General features: G+C 39.4%; 1 protein-coding gene across 45 annotated transcripts in view; it reads right to left on the bottom strand.

Moving 5' to 3' along the window:
- MYBPC1 (myosin binding protein C1) overlaps positions 1-22,759 on the bottom strand; it is a 101,360-nt gene extending 78,601 nt beyond the window's left edge. For 35 of the 45 annotated variants that reach the window (XM_086400978.1, XM_086400979.1, XM_086400988.1 and 32 more), the window contains exons 1-4: positions 22,636-22,759; positions 3,275-3,316; positions 861-902; positions 24-65 (exon numbers count right to left, since the gene is read on the bottom strand). In XM_086400978.1, the coding sequence (XP_086257104.1) occupies positions 24-65; positions 861-902; positions 3,275-3,316; positions 22,636-22,660 (151 nt within the window). In that variant the 5' untranslated portion in view covers positions 22,661-22,759. The remainder of the gene's footprint in view (positions 1-23; positions 66-860; positions 903-3,274; positions 3,317-22,635) is intronic. The other 10 variants (XM_086400985.1, XM_086401001.1, XM_086401006.1 and 7 more) reach the window with 1 other exon arrangement.
- Between the last annotated feature and the right edge of the window lie 217 nt (positions 22,760-22,976).

Below are 22,976 nucleotides of genomic sequence, written 5' to 3'. Positions count from 1 at the left end.
CTCACTCTCCTCCCCCAACTCACCTTTTGCTGGTGCAGTTCCAGCCTCCTTCTCTTTGTTTGGTTCTGTATGGAAAGTACAAGCACATTTTATAAAGTATCTTAAAGAAAACATTTCATTTCAACGAAGTGGAGGTGGGGAGAGAAGAATTAATGATAATAGAATGGAGCATAAATGATGCTATATACTCCTTTATTATTCTATACCTGAATTACAAATTGGTAAATTATAATAGAGAGTCACATTAAACATAATTAGAGCAGCTAATAAATCTGATCACCTTGGGGGAAAAGTGTACATAAAATCATGTAAAATAGATTTTGCTAAAATAGCTTAGCTATGCTGACACCATATTATAACATACTGGTGTGGAAATAGCATAATGTATGGATCACCTCATTTTAGACTCCAACAATAGACAGACATTTTAAGAAAGTTTGAAGTCCAATAGTTCAGACCTCTAGATAATATTAAAAAGTTGGGGATAAAATCTGCAACTGTACAGTGGTTTCAAAGAAAATATTTGGGTGCCCATATTAATCTTTTCGGTTGAGTTGAGTGGCAATAAATACAAGAGCAAAGAATAAAATTGTATCAGTTGAGACCCTCTGGTTTGTATCTCTCCATTTAGAATCATGTGAGTTTAGAATTCTGCAGACAGCGATTGACTTATGGTATATGTAAGAAAAGAATTGTTTCAACTATAAATTCTCTGTCTTTATAAATTGATGAATGGACATCTGGAATCATAGTTAACTAATAAGGACACATTCTATGGGGCCTCCTTGGCAATCATGACCAAGCTCTTTCTGCTTCTAACTTTGTTGAATTCATCCTCACTCTTCCTCTCTTCAACTCACCTTTTACTGGTGCAGTTCCAGCCTCCTTCTCTTTGTTTGGTTCTGTGTGGAAAGTACAAGCACATTTTATAAAGTATCTTAAATAAAGCATTTAATTGTGTGATGAGCAATGAGGTGAAGTGGGAATCAAGAAATTAATGACAACAGAACAGAGCAGAAATGATGCTGCATACTCCTTTATTATACTATATGTGAATTATTATGAATTGAAAAATGATAATGTAGTCACATTAAACTTTTAATAAAAACAGCTAATAAATCTGATCATGTTAAAAAAAAGTACACATAGAAACATGCAATACAGATTTCTTTAAAATAGCTTAGCTATGCTGAGACCATGTTATAACATGCTGGTATGGAATGAGTATAAAATGTTGAGCACTTCATTTTAGACCCCAAAAAGGGATAGACTTTTTGAAGAACCTTCTTCAAACCTTCTTGGTTAATTTGTGTGGCAAAAAAAAGCAACACAGGAGCCAAAATGTCAGATTTTATCAGATGAGACCCTCTGGCTTGCATCTCTAATTAAAATTGTATTATCAATAGTTTAGATACCTACAAATGGTGTCTGACTTATGGTTTATGCAAGAAAAGAATTGTTTCAACCTTGAATTCTCTCTCTTTTTTTTTTTTTGATTGATGACTAGACATCTGAATCTGAATGAACTAATACGAATAATTTTAGCAGAGTTTGGGAGAAGACTTGTTTTAGGAACAGGGGGTCAGTATTGCATAATAAATATGAAACACGGCATAACAAGGGCAACTTTGCAGTGATCCAGTGACAGCTGCTGATCTGGAGAAGAGAAAGGAAAGGTTATATCTGTATTGGCCTGCAGGTTCTCAGCGTCCTCAGTGCTGGCAAAATAAATAAAACATAAATCTGTGTGTGCAAAGAGAAAACATACCAAAGAAGTTCCTAAGAAAACTGTCACACGTAGGTTTGAAAGAAAACTAAACTTGAGCTTGCCCCCGTTTGAACTAAATGGCACTGAGGCTGTTTCATTTATTTGTCATGAATGCTAAGACACTTCAGTCGTGTCCAGCTGTTTATGACCCCATGGATTGTAGTCTGCCAGGCTTCTCTTTCCATGGGATTCTCCAGGCAAGAATACTGGAGTAGGTTGCCAATTCCTTCTCCAGGGTATCTTTCTGACCCAGGGATTGAACCTGCATCTCCTGCATTGGCAGGCGAATTCTCTACCACTGAGCCACCAGTGTATCTTACTTAATTGTTCTCTGAGCCGTATTTTATTATCTAATTGACTGTAAGCAAACTGAATACAGGGAAATGTTTCCTACTAATGGTTCTTCCAGTCTAAATACAGTATATTTGCACACAGCTATCAGTAAGCTCTGTATCCTTCTAAAGGGTTAGGGCACATGGAAAATATCCTGTGAATAATTATTTACTGGATTCCAGTTTCTCATCTTGTGTGAGAGGGCACGTTGGTGCCTTGATAGGTAAAGAAAAGTGAAAGTGTTGTTGCTCAATCATGTCCGACTCTTTGCAACCCTGTGGACTATAACCCGCCAGGCTCCTCTGTCCACGGGACTTCCCAGGCAAGAATACTGGAGTGGGTAGCCACTCCAGTGGATCTTCTCAACCCAGAGGATCTTCCCGAGCCAGGGACTGAACCCAGGTCTCACATATTGTAGGCAGATTCTTTACCGTCTGAGCCACCAGGGAGGCCCATCTTCATAGAAAAATGCATGTAATTCTGGTTGCCTCCACCGTGGGGGCCATTTCAGTGGGCAGACAAATGGTTCTGGAGTTTCCTTTTGAACTTGCCATTCTTCCAATCTCGTTCTCTTCCTTGCGTGTTGGATTAAAAAAAAGCAGGCTTCACTTGTGTTGCTAGACACTCCCTCTACCTGCCAAATTCACTGGAACTCTTTACTGCTTGTTTTCTGTTGCCACCTGCTGGACAACAGAGTACTAGGGCCTGGAGCAGTTTTTGCTGTTGAGCATTTGAGGCCACCAAACCTTCCTGGAAACTCCCCTGGGAGTTTCTGGAGGTTCTTGATGGTGACACAATTCAAGTAAGGAGATGGCTGCTCATCTTCCAGGACTAAGGAAGAAATATATGTTTACCTTTAGCTCTGTTTACCTTTAGCTATGTGTGAAAAAGCACTGTCAATCCTTCAGCCCCTTGGAGACTCAGCCTCCACAAGGAGAAAGCATGAGCATAAGAACTTCGGCCTAACTTCATAGGTTTTATAAGTGTATGATGTGCCATCCAAAGCAGATTAACATAAGAAAGTTATATAAACACAAGGTACAGTTATGATTACAAACCCGTGACAGCCAGGAGTTAGCTTAATACTCACAGCTTCCATGGAGGACAAATCACGCTGGGATGGATGGTCTGTGTTCGCAGACTAAACACGTAAGACCGTAATTTTTTACTCACCTTCTGGGGGTGGAGCTGGAGCTGGGGCCAGCACTTCATTTTCTAGAAATGAAAAGAGTAATGGAAGTGTCAGTCTCTCTTATCCTGAGAAAAGCTATTTTGCACAGCTCCAGGCTCTGCTCAACTCTATCTTCCAGAGAGGAAATGCATCAGCCCAAGGCACACTGTCTTTTGGTGTATGGCATGAGGTGAGGATCTAAATGTGGTTTGAAGATATGCAGACTTCCAGGAGAGGCAGAGTGCAGTAATGGACAGAGATTGGGTGAAATGGGCATCCAGAAGTCCTTCTACTTAGTTATATACTTGGGCAGCAGGCAGAGCATTTAAAGGCACTGAGCCTGTTTCCCTTCCCTGGAAAAATGGACACAACACCTGTCTCATACATTTAGGGTTGCTGTGAGGCTGAAATGAGACACAGTGAGTACCAAGCATGTCCCTTAGAACCTCAGGTGCTCAGAAAATGAGACCCCAGATTCCTCAGAGAGCAAGAGCACTACTGCATCACCAACAGCAGCATCTCTTTCTGAATGATGATGAGAACAAAGTCCTCTGGCTTTGCAGCACTTCCTCTTATCATAAAGTAAACCATTGTTCACTGGGAAAGAGAACCAGCCCCCCTCATAGTCACAGTCATTCTTGGAAGTTTGTATGCCTGGAGATATTTTGCCTACACTTATCCAAAGTTCTCAGGGCTCTGGTTTTGAGTTTTTATACTTGGCTTTGGGTACCCAGGATTATAGCAATCTGGCAGTAAAGTCTGTTAAAGAAACTTATACTGAAGAATATATGTCCAGGGTGGTGGGAAGGAGATCCAAGAGGGAGAGGGTATATGCATACATATAGCTGATTCTCTTCATTGTACAGCAGAAACTAACACAACAACATTGTAAAGCAATTATATTCCAGTAAAATAAAAGAATGCATATCCAAGTAGCTAAAGGCATATCTTATGAACAATGTGCATAGAATTTCCCCTGCTGAATCCCCATGGATGCCCAGAACAGGGAATTAGTGATGAGTATCTGAATCAGCTGCTCCTACTTTAGGGCAGGAAGAGAGAGTTAATGAACGTGATCTTTAAAAAAAAAAAAAAAAACCTTTTTGTTTGATAAATAAACATCAAAGAAAACTTTTTGTAGTAGAAGCATATTGTGGGATCCCAGGAGTTTTAGCTTTGTCCAGATCTATGATTTTCCATATTTTTTTCCCACAAGTGGCTCTTGCCAAGCAAAGAGGACAGTACCTCACAACAAGCAGTTTGGTCTGAGAATCATCACCATGCAGGTCAGGTGCCCCATTTTAGTCTAGGCAGGCTGGGAGGAGACAGAAGAAGGAGCCTGCATTGCAAGAGCAGCAAATGAAAAGAGGAGGAATTCAGGGCTGCCAGGAGACAACAATGTCTTTTTTCATCACTAATGTTTTGTGCCAGGTATAAATTCCACAATTAAATGCATTTTAATTAAGTTAAATTAAATGCATTAAATTAAATTAAATTCCAGAATTACTGCATTTTCATCCAAATGACCATAAACAAGTATATTACAATTTACTACTTGGGAAATATAACCAAAGGAGAGAAGACATATCACCATATAGACAGGCAGAAGATAACGAGGCAGGATGTGATATGGTTTGGCGATATGGTGAAAGCACAAGCGTCCCATAGATGGCACACCAGAAACACTTTCGTTTCTTTGCCACGTCATGGAAAGGATCTTTCCTGCCAGTGTCAACCCGGAGATGAAACCCTCCGTCAAAGGATTTTATTTTCAGAGCTCTGGCTGTGGCAATGGAAATCTAATATTGACCTCTCAGCTTTGGGTGAGCTGAGGCTGCACATGGCTATCAGAATACCCAGAGTGAGGAGCCAATGTCTTTGACACTCTATCTTTTGGACGGGGCCATTGTCATCCAATGCCCGTGGACCTCTTCCTGGCTCCCTTTAAGACAAGTTTCTCCGAGAGGGAGGGGATATGTGTATTCCTATGGCTGATTCACGTTGTATGGCAGAAACTAACACAACATTGTAAAGCAATTATACTCTGATTAAAAAATACATGAAGAGATAAAAACACGTTTCCCTGCCTTCTAGTCTCTTTTCCCCACGACGGCAGGTTTTCGTATGCTCTCACTGTCTTTCAGCCTGTTACTCTACTCCTGAAGGCTCCCGTTACCTACTAGGTTGGTCTACACTCCTCAGGTTAAAGGTCAAAGCCATGGCTGGCAGGCACCTCCTACCACTGGTGGCCCCTCTGTTCTAGAGTGGTTTCTTTTTTCACCTTCTGACCTTTCTGCCACTGAAAAGAGTGATGATCTTCTCCCCAAATGACCTTTTGTTTTTTTCTCTACATGTGACTGTGTCAGACAGACCTAGGTTCGAACCCTGACTCCACACCTTAGGAGCTGTATAATCAAGGACAATTCCTTAATCTCTGTCAGTCTTGGCATGCTCATCTATGAAATAGGGATAATAAGATAAATGAGCTCTTAGGGTGCTAATCCTATGTAAAATGCACAGCACAGTTCCTGGCATGTAGAGAGAGCCCTACAGTTGGCAGCAGTAACTATTACCATTATTATTCTTTGGCAATCTTGGTCTGGTTTTTTTGACATTTCTCTTAAAGACTCTCAGAGCTGGTTATACCATTCTGTTCCCCTTCTTTATTCTGGAGGCATTCTGGACCACTTCATAATACACTCTTTTTTCCTTAATTATTTAACAGTTTCTAAATCATGCAGTAAGATATGAAAAAAAATGTGGAAGGATTACAATGGAGGAAAATTATTTTATTATTTCTCAGATGGAATTATTACACACACACAAAAAATTCAACTGAATCTATAAACAAATATTTTAAAATAATGTTACCTTAATAAGGTTGCTAGGTTGGAGGTAGTTAGAAAATAATGTTGTAAAAAAAAAATACCATTATTTTACTATAGAATAAAGTCCACAAAGTAAAATATCTAGGAATACACCTAATTAAAAATGTGTAAAATTATTATGCAGAACTTTATAAAACACTATTGAGAGAAATAAGGGAAATTTAGACAAATATTTATGAACTGGAAAAAAATAATTTTCCAGCTGCCTCCATATATTTGTGTTTCTTTTTTGTTTTGGGGGGTGTTTTTAGCCTCACCTCACAACATGCAGGATTTTAGGTCCCCAACCACTGATTGAACCTGCACTCGTGGTGTTGGAAGTGCAGTATTTTAATCACTAGATCACCAGGGAAGTCCCATATATTTATGTTTCCTGTCCCTTTCAACTAAACAAAAACAGGGATCTTTGATTCCTTTCCTATCTCCCTAGTATCTCTTCTTATTGTTAAAACCACTTTAAATGAATTGATTAAGAAAATTAACAAGGGATTCTTCGGTCACTGTGTGAACTATCAAATTGGCCATGCTTTCTCAACATCTTTGTAAACAAAGGCCCATTTTGTAAGGAAAGCTGTGGTTGCTTAAAATCTTTTTTTTGGAAATAAAGGCCAAGGGTGAATTCTAATTAAATAAACAAAAAAGAATGTTTTTGGACGCTGAAACTGTAAAAATGCCCTGACTCTGTATTCTTCATTTTTGTGATGTTTCCATTTTGTGATGTTCTGTAGCCCCAGGGTTCTATGTAACAGCCCCCAAAACAAACCAAATTGACAATTTAAAGGGCTTAGTTCAACTTCCAACAAATCCACATTTCATCCATCACTAACAGTCAACTATGTCAGATACTCAGAACTACAGAAACATTATAGGGTATTACTGCTGGTGCATTTTAGGGTAGTTGTGGCAAACAGAAGTAGGAAAACGCATGCCTGCCTGGTGAGTAGGCAGAGCCAGAGTGTTTCCTTCTTAAAATCATAGAAACCCCATTATTTTACAGCCAGTGGAGGAATAAATAAATAACAACCATGTATCGGCCACTCACTGCATGCAAGACCTAGTGTATATTACTTCCTACCATCCTTATAACACTCTGAGTCAGTATTATCATTATCCTCATTTTACAGATGGGGACTGAGGCCCTGTGGGGTCCCACAGCCCTTGAAGGGTGGAACCAGGCTCTGACCCAGGTCTGCTTGAGGCGGTACCTGGCCTCTTCAGGATGGAAGTGAACTTCCCTTCTCAGCTGGTCACTCTTGTGGAGGCAGAAACAGGCTGATGGACTTTGCAGAGATTTCACTGTGTTTTCCCCTGCTGAACTGATTGGTCTGATGGTCAAGGCCACATCGCCTCATTTAGATGTTGCCCCAAGGAGTGGAATATGCCTCAGTTTCCTCATCTGAGTAATGGCAATAACAACAGAACTCATCTCAAGGGTTGCTGGCAGGAATGAAGGGGTTCCTGCAGGGACAGGGAATGCAATAAACATCATAGATACTTTCTCTCTCTTTTCACAGTTCTCACATTATGATCATGATTTCGTCATGACACACCTGGGAGAATGACACTCCTGTCTTTCCTCACGTGCTACCTCCTGAGATTTGCCTTATTTCATGGGCTACATCACGTTAGACCATGTTTGGGATTGGAGTAGCATCTGAGGAAGCATCCGAGTATTAAACGAAGGAGGGAGGCCCCTCACTCTTCTACTGTAAAATGGTAATAATTAATATTTTGATGAGTTCTACAAGTGGCTCTAGAGGTAAAGAACCTGCCTGCCAGTGCAGGAGATGTAAGAGATTCAAGTTCGATCCCTGGGTCAGGAAGATCCCCTGGAAAAGGAAATGGCAACCCACTCTAGTATTCTTTCCTGGAGAATCGCATGGATAGAGGAGCCTGGAGGACTGTAGTCCATGGGGTCGCAAAGAGTCAGACACGACCGAAGCAACTTAACAAACAACACACACACACACATATGCATTACAGAGTTTGCACAATTAAGTAAATTGATCAATTAAATCAATCCTGATGGAACAAGAAGCATAAGAAGATGAACTCTCAATAGATTTCAAGGCATTTAAAACAAAGAATTGCAGCTATTCTAAACCTGAAGGGATGAGGAACCAGGAATGGTGAGAGCCAAGTAGCACATGACTTAGTCTGAAAAGAAGCCACTACGGGTATATTTTGGGGCCTTGAGACATCCCCGCTTTTGCCTTAAAAAAAAAAAACAAAACTCTTCATGTATTTCTCTTACTCATATGTTTGTCCCTGATAGGCTTTGTCATGCCCTGCTTTGCCCACACCTCCAGAAATCATTTGCACGTTCCCCAAATCCGTTAGCTGCCTCTATAACAATAATTCATTCACAACGATTTCCACTGTACTCCCACTGACTAGGGACTGTAGAAAGAAGCTCCCACACAACTGGAATTTATTGAGCCTCATTATGAATCTAACAAGGATGGGGTTTATAAAGGTGGCTAAGATGAGATGCCCTTGTTTAAGAATCTCAGAGGTAAATTAAGTAGCTTTTCTACCAGTTTAAATCACCAAGCCAGAAGGCTTTCCTCTTGCAAAATATTTGAGATTCAGCACTTCCACAGTCCTTCTGGTGCTTCTGACACTGCTATGAGCACACGAATCATCTTGGGGTTTGGTCAAGTGCAGGTTCTGACTCTGGGGATCTGCTGGGGGCGTTCCAGATTCTGCATGTTTAACTGGCTCCCCACTGATGCTAGTGCTGCTGGTCCATGACACACACTTTGAATAAGGAGGCTCAGACTGTGCCGTAAGTATCGCTGAATCCTCTCCCATTCCAAACATGACTGTGAGTGGCAATGGGTTCACAGTACATGCACTTCTTTGATCACAAGCTTCTTGAGGACAAGGCCTGTCTCCTCCTCCTTTTAAATTCCGCACAGCAGGTGCTCTATAAATATAGTTGACTGGCAGGCTGTTTCTACCCACACAAAAGCCCCTTCTGCTCACTGCCAAGAAATCAAGAACCATCCCCTGGCACTCCAAGGGCAGCTTTCTTCGTCTGCCTTACCCACAGGGTACACTATGTCTCCCACTGGTGACCCTTTCGCTGGCTGACTTCTCCCAGGCACACACCCAACTTCATCATTTAGATTCTTCTTATTGTCAACATACCTTCCATCTTGAAAGAGCAATTAGGACCAGAGTTTTGACCTCCAAAACACGCTTTGGGGACTTCCCTGATGGTTCAGTGGCTAAGACTCTGACCTCCTAAGATTGACCAGGTTCAATCCCTGGTCAGGAAGCTTGATCCCATGTGACACAACTAAGACCCAGCGAAGTCAAGTAAATGAATAAATAAAAGCACCACCTCTTGCCTTTCTAAGGATTTCCCTTTTCAAAATCTAGGCTAGTTTTCTCAGCAAATAACCCTCAGCCAACTATGCCAATCCCATTATCACCTAGCTTTACCATGTTGCAACAGTCAGGAAATACAAGGCCTGGGAAGCTCCCTAATTTCTGAGATTTGAGCAAATAGGCATCTATTGAGGTTGTTGTTTGTTGTCTATTCAGTTATGTCTGACTCTTTGTGACTGTAAAGAGGAGCCCACCAGGCGCCTCTGTCCGTGGAATTCTTCAGGCAAGAATACTGGAGTGGGCTGCCATTTCCTTCTCCAACGGCTGCTATATTTCTGCTTATTCAGAAACCAAAGGCCAGGGACTTCCCTGGCTGCCCAGTGGTTAAGACTTCACCTTCCAATGCAGGGGGTGTGGGTTCAATCCCTGGTTGGTGAGCTGAGATCCTACAAGTGGCCAAAATTATCTTGTGGCCCAAGATCCTATCTTGTGGCCCAAATAACCAAAATAGGAAAACAAACAAACAAAAAGAAGCAGTATTGTAACAAATTCAATTAAAAAAAAAAAGGCAAATTCCGTGGGACTTTTCTCCCAGGTGAATAAAGTTGGCTTTTTGTCCCCTTCATCCATCCTTCCCCATTGTCTCCACTGGAAAACAGACCAACAGGATGGACTCAAGAAGCAGGGTTAAGTAAGTTGCTGTCTTTAAATAGTTTTGAATTAAAAAGAAAGAAATCGGTATACTCTGAAAAATTAAACCCAGGAAATATTTTCATGGACAACATAAAAATCAGCCAGACTCTGACCCAGCAACTAAGGCTCCTTCAGCAAGGGCGGCTGTCCTTGATCCTCCCTAATTCACGGATATAGCCTTTCTTTCCCTCTGCGACACTGACATGCTTTTAAAGGGCTTGATCTATTTATGGTGGATTTTTCCTATGACCACCTACTGTAAGAAGCACAGGTATGCCGCCAATGGCAGGCCCGCACAGTTAGTGCCAGGGCCTTCTAATTGACGGGCACTGGTGGCCGCTATCAAAGAGACAGCCCATATGTGGTTCTTGTCTCTGCTGAAAGACTAGGCACCCGGTACTCCATAAATGGTTGGCTCCCTCCAATGCAGTCTGTTTCTATTTTCCATAATCAAGGGTTCCATGGTCAATACATTAAAGGGGAAAAAAATGCTAAGTTTTAATAAGAGGCATTAATCTGCCTCTCTTTCTGTGTCTATACACCAAAATGATATAAACAACCCAGGTCTCTTCTTCCCATGGGCTCACAGCTCAAATAATATACTGTTTGATTTACTTAAAAATTATTTTATGGGCCCTCATGTGCAATTTAATTTAGGCTTTTAACAGCACAGAGAGCATAATTACATTATATGAATATGTTAATAGGCATAGAAGAGATAATAAGAACACATAATAACAGTTGTTATCATTAAACGTCTTTTTTTGTGTTTATGTGGCTTTCTGTCACTTTTTTTGCATAAAACAAGTGTGCTAAAACCATCCTTTGGTAACCTGGGGTGCAGGAGAAAATTGCATGCTATTCTTAATTATTATTTCTTATTCTCAAAGTCAAATTCTTTTTTTTTTTTTTTCTTAATTTTTATTTACTTTTGGCCACCCTACATGGCATGTGGGATCTTAATTCCCCAACCAGGGATCAAACTCACATCCCCTGCAGCGGAAGTATGGAGGTTTAACCACTGGACCACCAGGAAATTCCCTAAAAGTCAAATTCTTGGTTTGAAATAAAATATGTGAATGCTTTATATATTGCAAACATTGTGGTAAATAAGGTTTTATCTGGCCAACTCTTGTAACTTTTGGTACTAAAGCATTGTCTTCTCTTTTGGATTAAATATACAATAAACACTGTTGATAGTGAAGTCTGGCACAAGTCATGTCACAGCCCATCTCTCATATGCCTAGATAACAGCACAGTGGAAACCACTTTAATATAAAATATTGTCTGCATGGGGACGTTCATTGCACTTAGAGAAGTTTTGATTATACAAATCATAAAAGCCACCAAAAAGTTAGCCAACAGGAATGACAGCGGATTTGCACTGACCATATTGCTTATGTATCAGAGATCAAGATTTTCGTACACAAATTAGATGTAATTTTGTGTTTTCACAATTATATGATTGTTTTGTGTCTTGTTCTATTCACTATGGGCCACAGGTCGGGATTTTATACCTTGAAATTTAAGGGAGGATTATACGTGAGCTCTGAAGAATTGATGCTTTTGAACTGTGGTGTTGGAGAAGACTCTTGAGAGTCCCTTGGACTGCAAGGAGATCCAACCAGTCCATCCTAAAGGAAATCAATCCTGAATATTCATTGGAAGGACTGATGCTGAAGCTGAAACTCCAATACTTTGGCCACCTGATGCAAAGAGCTGACTCATTTGAAAAGACCCTGATGCTGGGAAAGATTGAGGGCAGGAGGAGAAGGGGACAACAGAGGATGGGATGGTTGGATGGCATCACTGACTCAATGGACATGGGTTTGGTTGAACTCTGGGAGTTGGTGATGGACAGGGAGGTCTGGCATGCTATGGTTCATGGGGTTGCAAAGAGTCAGACACAACTGAGCAACTGAACTGAACTGATACATTTTTTAGAGGCAATTATATACTGACTTACAACAGAAATTCTCAAAGTATGATCTGGGATCCCCAAGAGCCCCTGAAATCCTCTTGAGGAGTCCATGTGGTCAAAACTATTTTCATAATAATGCTCAGACATTTTATGCCTTTTTTTACTCATTCTTTCACAAACAGGCAGTGGAGTTTTCCAAAAGATATATAATGTGTGATGATGTTAACACTCTGGCAGCTAATAGAACATGTGCTTTGTACTCTTATGCTTTAAAAGTTCATCCATTTTAATTTCAAATTCAGTAAGTATTAATAGAGTGCATATAAATAAATACTTTTTAATGTCATCAGCAATTACTGAATGCCAATTGATCTGAGACTGAAAAGTTTGAGAATTATTTAGAATTTATGGTAAATCTTTGAAAATTATTTTGTGTGTGTATACTTAAAAAAAATAAACTCATGTCATATGAATCATTTAGGAAATATCTGTAGCCTTGCTTAATAAAAATGAGTGAATCAGTCAAAATAAAAGCCACAGACTGATTTGGGGGCAGTAACTTATTCTACAGTGTACATAATTAATAGGAACAAAAGGGTGATATTGTCTAGTATCACCTCCCTTATTTAGAATTCAGCTATCTAGCAACCTTACTTATCCAGATAACAGCTGCTGATCAGCAAATTATAAGGGCTTCTGAAGAGCAAAATGAATTGTCTCAAGCTCCTCCTACCTGGCACTCTGAGAGCTCAAATGCTTTACTCCCAAGAGAAGACCTCTCACCTGGGTCCCCAGCCCTGGAACTGGAACTAGGGTGAGGGGAGCCAGGTGACTAGGGAGCATCACTTAACAGAGGCACTGACACTCAGGTCTGGACCTTGCATTTGCACGACCTTGAGAATGAGTGCCTCCTTAAATGGGGTACTCTGCAGTGTAGTCCTGCTCAACTAGATTATTGACCTGGCCAGGATCCAAAGCAAACAACAGAGGGAAGAGAAGGGGACAGCTTCACACACTGACTAGTAAGAGTAATTAAAGAAGACAGCAGCCTTCTGGCAAGGGATGAAACAGGAAAGCTATCCAAAGTTGGACACAAATTCAGAATACAAACCAATGTGGCCTCATTAACAAAAAGACAAATAATTTGAGCACTGCGGATATCATGTGGTAAGATAACTGATATCTATAAATGATGACAAAGTTAAATTATATCCACTGTACTTTGTTTTTCAAAACAAGGAGTAACATACTGCATCTTAAGTCTGTTTATATCCAAATTGGTTGAAATAATAAGGTTCAAGAAAAAAATGAGATATTAACAATTCATCAACTCCAGCTATTCAAAATTTGATTCAATTTAATATTTATTAGTATTTACTGTGGCCACATATCCCCCAAAACTATATTTTAAGGTTGTGAATAGGTGGAGTCTATTTGTACATCAAGTAGTACATTTTCAATGACTCATTAGTTAACTTGATGGAAATTCCCTGAATCCACAGGGTTTTTTCCCTTCCTAGTTAACTTGCTCTTGCATTGTTCAAATTACATGGTTTTAACTTCAGATGTCATTCCACACAGGAAGATTAAAGTCTGGTGATTATCACAGAGCAACCAATAGCTTCTCGCTGTTAACATGGGGCTGGATGAAAATGAGATCTTTTGCTAAGATCTGATTACTTGTCTCTTTATTGTTCTTCTTAATGTATTTTAAAGTAAGAACGAAGTGATGGTTGGGAGTAACCTAGGTGAGTATAGTGGTATAGAAGAAGCTTTCCTCAAGCTGAAGTTTAAAAATTTAGCACAAGTGAAAAATGATTTGAATCATTAACAGTTTCTCCCTTTCACCCATTTTGTCTTTCCCTGACGGGTCTGCTCCTGAGTAGACCATCCCTACAATCATATTACTCTTCTGTGGTTATAGGGTTATCGGAATAAACCACTTACAGGCCTTTCCCAAGCCTTGCAGGGCCTCACGTTGGGTGACTTTTTAAAAATAGAGGAACGACAGGCCTGATGCCAGGTGGGGTCATAAAAATGAAATTCCACAGCAGTAAACACCGCCACTCAATCAATCACCCACTGTATTCATACACGGTCATGGAGAGTTCTTTATGTGGCTATCTCAGAAATGTTCAGACCAGAGGAAAACTCCCCACCTGCCAAAAGCACCCCGGGTGGGAAGAGAAATCTTAATGCCCACCCCCCACACCCAAGCCTTATAGCCCTTGGTGGAGGATACAGTTACATGTTCAACTGTGCAGGGTGACTCTTTCATCTAAGTGGGAAAGGCCATGCCCCCACAATGGTTATCACCACCTCACTAACAACTGGGGACCCCCAGCTGGACATGACACATTTCAGCATGGACACCACAGACGCTCTAAAGTGTAGGCCTCTGATCTGAGCCTCCACGGGTGAAAGCAAAGATATTTTACTTCAAGTCTAAAAAGAGAGAAATACTTGTGGTGGTGGCAATGATGGCTATGATTGTAACCACAGCTGTTTGGGACCGTATTATAAATATTAACACCAGGCAGAGAGGTGAACTGTGGTTGTAACATACCTTACAGTGTTTGATATGTGTTGGCAGAAATGCCCTCAAAGTTTTATTAAACTTTAGGCATTTAATACCTTAACCTCGACAAAATTTCTGAGTTTGCTGCTTTAGAAGGAAAGGACTTAAGTTCTTATTACATGCTAATGGTTTATTCTCAGCTTTTCACCTAACTTATTTAATTCTTACAAAAAAACAGTGAGCTAGTTACTATTATTATTCACATTTAACAGATGAAGAAACTGAGACATGTGAAGTGTAACTAACTCGATTCATGATACAGCAGGAATTTGAGCTGTCTAGAATGCTCTGTGAATAGTTAACTTTATGTCACTATGTTTAATGATGAATATTACCTAGTATACATAAGAAAAAAAGCCAAAATACATACTGGATGAAGAATAAGTCTAGAGACATGTAACTTAAAAAATGAGAAATTAAATTGTAGAATTATATAATAAGGTGAATTTTTAGTTAAAAGCAGAACATTCTGTTCCAAGAGATATAAAATTTTATAGAAGGCGAAAGCTAATACTTGCTGCAAGCAAAGAATTCCTGAGGAACTTAGAGATTTGATGCTATTTAGAGGAAAAACTGGGTTTCTTTGGTAGCTCAGACATTAAAGAATCTGCCTGCAATGCAGGAGACCTGGTTCGATCCTTGGGTTGGGAAGACCCTTTGGAGAAGGGAATAGCAACCCACTCAAGCATTATTGTCTGGAGAATTCCATAGACAGAGGAGCCTGGCGAGCTACAGTCCATGGGGTCGCAAGGAGTTGGACACAAATGAGTGACAAACATATACACAGAGAGAGAGAGAGGAAACACTGGATGATTTGAAGAAAAAGAAAAAAAACTGAACCCCAAGCTCTTGTAAATATCTAAAGTAAAAGTCAAAAAACAAAATTAAAAAATTTGACATACACATACACACACAGAGAGAGGAAAAACTGGATGATTTGAAGAAAAAGAAAAAAAAAATTGAACCCCAAGCTCTTGTAAATATTTAAAGTAAAAGTCAAAAAACAAAATTAAAAGATTTACATATAAATAAACAATTTTGGGTGTTGTATTGATGTGCCAAATTGGTCCATAAAAAGATTTCTTAGGCAGTATAAAAGGGCAAAAATCTTATCAAAGTGGAGTTCAGACTTGAAAGGCATAATGAAAGTCAGATTTCAGTTAGCTTATTGGGAACTCAATTTAGAGAGAAAAATACACGTGGGATTAAATGATCCTGGTCTTTTTTTCTTTGCCAAATAAACCACTTCACACCCCAGTTGGATAGAATCTAAAACTTTACTCTGAAAATGCATGTAAAAGTGCATAATTAATCCACCCCTTGCATGGGAACATCCTAAAAATTTGGCTTATTGTCTATCTGTGTGGCTGTCCAAAACAAACATACTCTGTAAATTATAATTGGGCCTATCCACAAAGAAGAGATTTGGGTGTGACAGTGTCATCACTTTGATACTTGGAGGCTGTCTTTATAAAAAGCTGTGGGGACAGATGCTTTCTCTCCAATATGAGACAATTTGCATGCATGTAGGAAATTAAGGGGTTTCCCCAGTGGCTCAGTGGTAAAGAATTTGCCTGCAATCAGGAGCCACAGGAAATGCAGGTTTGATCCCTAGGTCAAGAAGATTCCCTTGAAGAGGGCACAGCAACCCACTCCAGTATTCTTGCCTGGAGAATTCCATGGACAGAGGAACCTGGTGGGCTACAGTCCGTAGGGTCACGAAGAGTCGGAAACAGCTTAAGTGACTTAGCACACACACACACAGGAAATTACGTGATTAAGTCTTTTCTTCTTTTTCATAGTTTCGTTTTCCTTAATTGCTACGCTTTTAAATTTTAGAAAACTGCTCTTGAATAAGCGATACCTACTTCGTGATTAACCTAACTCAAAAACACTGTATTTCAGTAATTACCTTTCTGTGTATTAGGCTTCCCTACATGAGCTACAGTCCATGCAGTCACAAAGAGTTGGACATGACTTAGTGACTGAACATATTCTGAACAAGCTAAGGACTCCAGGAAAGACATCTGTCCCCCTCAAGAACTGAAATGGGGGACTTTCCTAATGGTCCAAATGGTTAAGAATTCTTCTAGTGCAGAGGATGCCAGTTTGACCCCTGCCCAGGGAACTAAGATCCCACAAGCCGGGGGCAGCTAAGTCCACGGGCCCACACGCTCTGGAGCCTACATGCTGCAACTGAGATCCGACACAGCCGTAAATAAATAAAGATTAAAAAAAAAAGAAGGAAAAAGACATATCATATCTCTGCAGGAATACACATGAAATTAAAAGTTTTCTGCTTATTTTTTATTACTAGAACTTTAATTCTGTTCTTTATTATCTAACACACCCAAGTATGTCTAGAGATGAGGTCTAGAATTACCACAGAAGTCATGGGCTGCCAAGAGTATTTCGTTTCTCTTAATATAGGTTTCATAGACTAATTAAGGAGGCAAGCAGATAAAACTGTAATTATTAACAATAAAAATTCTTCTGCTTGGCCATAAAGAGTTGAAAAATAAATTTTAAATTAAACAATCATACAAGACTTCAGCAAAAGTAACAAAACTGCTTTCTAGGGCTGTGAAACAACAGCATTCTATTTCCTTTCATGACAGCCTCTTTCCACAATTCTCTCTAAAAGAAAGCATCTATGAGTTTCCAAAAAGATTGCAAAAACATCATTTTATGTTCACTCAAGCTTTTTAAAAGATGGTTTATTTATTTATTTTTAAGTCCAAGCATTTCTTTAGAGTAATTTCAGCCTGGGCAGTTTATTCTAACATTCATGTCAAATTCAGGAATACTTCTAAATAGCTAAAAATAAGAGAACTCTGTGAAGTGTGTGTCCACGAGGAATCTAAAATGTTTCAAGGCTATATCGCAGGCCAGAATAAAGGGTGGCATTGAGAGAGCAAAGATTATGTTTTTCTCTTTTTCCTTTCTCTTGGGGTCCAGAATAACCAGAGAGCCTAACTTTTGTTCATCTCAGGAACTCCTTTACCCCTGCTCTTTGCAAGGCCTACGGGAGACTTCGTCAAACTTACTGGATGAGAAACAAAGATACAACTTGTTTTTTCAAAGTTTTTTTTTTTTTTAAGAGATATATTTAGGGCGCTTGAGAGGAAAGAATTGGCCAGTCCTTTATTTATCTTCCTAACAGGTGCAGTCGGATAGTCATAAAAGCATGCTACTGAAAAAGAATGATTTTGCCAAGTATTAAGGCCCTCTAGCGTGCATTAGCCCAAGAGTATTCCTTCTTACAGCAGATAGCTCAAATCTACACTGTGCATGGCCAATACAGCCTGGCAAAGTTTTTTTGGGGTGGGGGTGGGGGGAAACATTGGCATTCATTCATGCAACTTCTTTATTCTTCATCCAAATCTTCAATGTGGCCTAAATGAACCACATGAAGTTTGAAGGAAAATAACCGCCCTCAATCAAATACCTCCTCCCTCTTCTCCCTTTCTTTTCATTATTTTCAACAAATGCACTTTTCCCTAATTAAAAAAATATATATTTATTCATTTATTTGGTTGCACTAGGTCCTATTTGCTGCATGTAGGATCTAGTTCCCTAACCAGGGATGGAACCCAGGCCCCCTGCCCTAGGAGCACAGTCTTAACCACTGGACCACCAGAGAAGTCCCTACTTTTCTCTGATTTGAGAGAAAAATAATATTCTATATGTAATATGACTTCTCCAAAGACAAATTTACTTTGGTGTTTGAAATAGACCATCCACTCTCCTCCAGGTGGAAACTGAAGGTCAAGGAGTATATATGAGAGAGAGGTTTCCTGTCACCAAGGCTCCTTTTCTGATGATGACTAAGCCTTGAGTGATGCTGGGAAATAGGTAAGAGGTGATGAATGCCGCTTTGCATTCAGGTGGGTTTGGGGCTTAGCAGAACCTTAAATGTAGTGAAATCTCTAGTGACCAAGAAAAAGAAGTAGCAAAGGAAAAGCTCCTATGGACTGAAATAGTTATTCTCCATGACCATGTTCCCACCTAAGCTTACTGAAATAGATCAAGATAGAATAGATAGATACTGCATGTTGAAGTAGCAAACGAATCTGTAGCAACAATGCCATACTTTTGATCCTTGGAGTTATTAGAATGGCCCCTAAAACTGATCATCAATGAAGGTGTGTTTTGCCATATGTTTGAGTTTTCAACAAAAGATCTTACAAGGAAGATGAGAAATCTACCACGACACCCTCAAAGTGTTTTGAATGACCCGCAAGCACCAATAAGGAACTTTTGCCTTTTTCCTAAAAGTTAAGTGCATGAAATATAATAGGGCCTGATATATCACAAAAAGTGAAATTCACATTAACATCTTAACCTGGTGTTTTAGAAAAGAGTTTTTCTAGGTACTATAGCATCTGACAGTTAACAATTTGTCTAAATATATTAAAGAACCAGATTTTATGGTTTTAATCATTACATAGTACAGAGCAAAAATTCTTAAGAAATTATTTGTAGGCAAAAGTATTATTAATAGCATAAGATTCTTGCATGTTTTTAACTTCATGTTGATAAAACCCCTTTTTGAAAGGAAAAGAGAGTTTCAGCAAAAGATGACTTCTTTACTCAGTGAGACCCAGGGGCAATAAGGGTTTTTAGAGCAGAGACCATGTTGCATGTATCTCTGAAATCCCAGCAACCAGCTCATAGTAAGCACTCAATTCACTGATGATAGGTAAATGAATGTATCAGCAAGACATCCTGGGAGATTCCCACAAATCTGAAACGTCCTTCTCACTGTTTGATTAGAACACCTTACTTTTACTGGGTGTCAGATCTGCATCAATCTAAAGTGTAAGACAGACATTTTCTTCGGAACTGGCAGTACAAATAGTATAGTTCTACAATGAATAAATATATAAAGTAGAGGTGGAGAGGACAAAGTGAAATGAAGTGAAAGTGTTAGCTGCTCATTCATGTCCACCAATTTATGACCCTATGGACTGTAGCCCACCAGGCTCCTCTGTCCATGGGATTCTCCAGGCAAGAATACTGGAGTGGGTTGCCATTCCCTTCTCCAGGGGACCTTCCCAACCCAGAGATCAAACCTGGGTCTCCCACATTGCGAGCAGATTCTTTACTGTCTGAGCCACCAGGGAAGCTATTCCTTTAAAAAATTTTTTTCTTTCTCAGAAAGAGCTTACTGAGCCATCCAGAATATTCTGAAGGGTCTAAGTAAGGACTGTTGACTAATTACTTCCATTAGAGTCCCTCCTTGAGGTCTAAAAGTACAACCATACTTCCCCTTCTCCTTAGAAGGACCAACTCTCTCAAGACCAACTTGGAGCTCCCAGAATTAGGCCGCTGCAGGTCGGGAGGCATTTGAGAGAGACATCTTTTGCGCTTTCAGGTGCTGAAAACTCGGCCTCTTTTGAAGAGTTGTCAAGTGCTCCTGGATCCTGGGAAGGTCAAAGCAGCTCATGTGTCATCAAGATTTACAGCAGGCGGTCATGCTCTGCTTGGGCATGGTTCTTCCAGCCAAGGAAGAGATGTAAGGATATCCACAGGGGCTGGAGAAACCTGCTTGAGGGGGGTGTTTCTGCAAATAGTTTGAAAGGATTCTGTAGAACTGGTTTGGCGGCACATTTTATTCTTGAGGCTGTCTTTCAGAGGCAGGTGTATATGGAACAAAACCAAGCCCAGTAAGTAGTGAAGTGAAGTTGCTCAGGCATGTCCGACTCTGCGACCCCATGGACTGTAGCCTACCAGGCTCCTCCATCCATGGGATTTTCCAGGCAAGAGTACTGTAGGGGGTTGCCATTTCCTTCTCCAGGAGATCTTCCTGACCCAGGGATTGAACCCAGTCTCCCGCATTACCATCTGAGCCACCAAGGTAGTGCAACCCCAGAAAAAATGACACTAATTGAGAGAAGTGCAAGGACCAGAATAGCCCCTGACTTGCCATACTCCTTATGTTTCTGATGTAAACAACAGAAAAATGCAATGATTTCATTAAGAAAACTCTTCAAGGTATAGTTCCTTTAAAAATCAGTTCTGCTGGTAAGGAAACCAAAAAAATCCCTGTACTTCCTCAAAGGATTTTAAATATATCAGTAACCTTCTCTTTATCCTGACTCCCCACCATCCAAATTTAAACTAACCAAAGAATCTGAGTATAAAATTACTGTGCTGGGGGCAACTCCTACACAGAATATCCACAGTGCTTTTATAGCAAAAGATTATGGGCACTTTGGTATGTATGTTGATTTATAGCCAAAATTTATACATGGTTTTTTTGGGGGGGTGGGGTGGGGGATGGGCTGAAGTTAAAGATATATTTTCCTCCTGTCTCGGCTAGTTTCATTGTCTTTAAAAGTAAAATGGATCAGATTGAGTTGTCAGACAAAAAGGAAAACTTTATCACATCTAGCAATCCAAATAATTAAATTAGCTTTATAGGCTCTACAGCTCTTCATATTGGCCTATTAGTTTCTCAGCTTTTCTTGTCATTTTCCAATGGGCTTTAAAGTAACACATGCAAATTCATCCACTAAATGCAGGATATTAAAACAATATTCTGTCCTTCGTCAGGAAACATAGAATGCATTTCATCCAAATAAGCCTTGAAGAGGCTAGTCAAGTGACAGATCAAATGAAAAGGACACTTAATACACAAGTAAATCATTTGCATTACAAATAAGACACTTCAGCAGGGACTGGACTCACTGCTTGATAGTCAGGATTAAGTTCCCATATTAATGCATGCATTTGGTGTGGTTATTTCGGGTAGAAGATTTCATCCATCAATGCCCTCCGCCACTAAGTAAAGCCAACCTGTAAACTGATCACCACAGCCTGTCAACACTGGTTACTTAATTACATAAAGAAAATATATTTCAAAAACTTTTGGTAATTTGGTTAGTGTTTCAACTTTGGATTCAACATCTAAGCATCTTTTTCAAGGCTCTCAAAAGAATGGTTAAAAGCAGTTTTTAGAATTAAAAATAAAAAAAAAACTAAATACCATTTTTATGCTCTCTGGCTCTCTGCTAATGTTTGTCAGTTTGTTGCTTTTATTTGCAGAAGTGAAAAACAAAGATTTAGTAGGCACTAAGGAAGACTAACACAAATGAAAAGAGTATTTTTAAAAGATGTTACCATTTAAAATTAAATTCAATACATTTCTGCTGTTAATTTGTGTTTTTCATTAGTTATTTTAGTAATTTTGAATTTCAGCTTATTTATATTATTAATAAGTAGTTTTAAGATATTGATTTTTCATAGGTAGGAGAAGCTGTTTATTGGAGGAAGCATTTTTCCTAATGAAAATTATTTTCATCTTAATTATTTTTAAACGGTTACTATGAAATTACCTACAATAAATCTCATTAAAGAACATAGTCTGTCATTGACATGCAAAGATATTCTTTAACCCAGGTGTTTGATTTTTTTTCCCATGCAAGATTATAATAATGTCATAATTAATAAAGCTCCAAACTGATAAAACCAAAAAATAACTGCATCTGCATATTTTAAATGTCTTTCTAGGAGAAAAATATAGCAATTTGGGAAATACTGTCACAAATTCTTTTTTGAAATCTTGAACAAATTTGTTAACTATTTAAGAAAACATTCCAAGTTCCTCCCACTCCCCACAAACTGTAAATACAGGTGAAAAATTTGTGACTGAACCTAAGAAAATTAAACTTTAAGGATTCTTTGCAACTAATGATAAAATTCTAATTTGATCATTTCAGTTAATGTTCCTTCATAAATGATCATTATCAGATATTTTTTAATTGGTTATACTCTTCCTATATTTACCCTCTGGTCTTTCTACTCCAAAGGTTCTTTTCCTTAAGTCACAGTATTCTATTATCTTATAGTCTCTTTAAGAAATTAGATATTTTTTGAAAATAGCAAAAAAAAACACATGCTTTATTACAAAGTACAACAAAAAGATCTAGGGAGGAATCTTACCCTCTTTCTTAGTGGGTTCTGGCATGGTCACAATAAAATATTATTCTCCAAACAGTTTGTCCTTTCCAGTACTAGTTGACAGAAACCCCACGAGCAGTTGAGAGATGGTACAGGTCAGTGTGACAAGCAGCTGGGGAGAAGTCCAGGGCTTTTATATTCCCTGGGAACGTCAATCATTTTTGCACCACCCCTTCTTCAGCACAAGGATGCTGGAACTCAATAGCTATGAGCACCTTCTCACATCTGTTGTCTGCACTCTGCTCTCTTGCCTACTGGAAGGAATCTTCTGTTCATCTCATGTGGCTATGAGAGCACCTCTGACTTTCTAAATTCAGCTGCAG

Source organism: Bos grunniens, chromosome 5 (assembly GCF_055505025.1).
Source record: "Bos grunniens cultivar Pamir isolate PY7600 chromosome 5, Bosgru_T2T1.0, whole genome shotgun sequence".
In the NCBI taxonomy this organism is placed as follows: Eukaryota; Metazoa; Chordata; class Mammalia; order Artiodactyla; family Bovidae; genus Bos; species Bos grunniens.
This window is presented reverse-complemented; position numbering and strand designations above follow the sequence as displayed.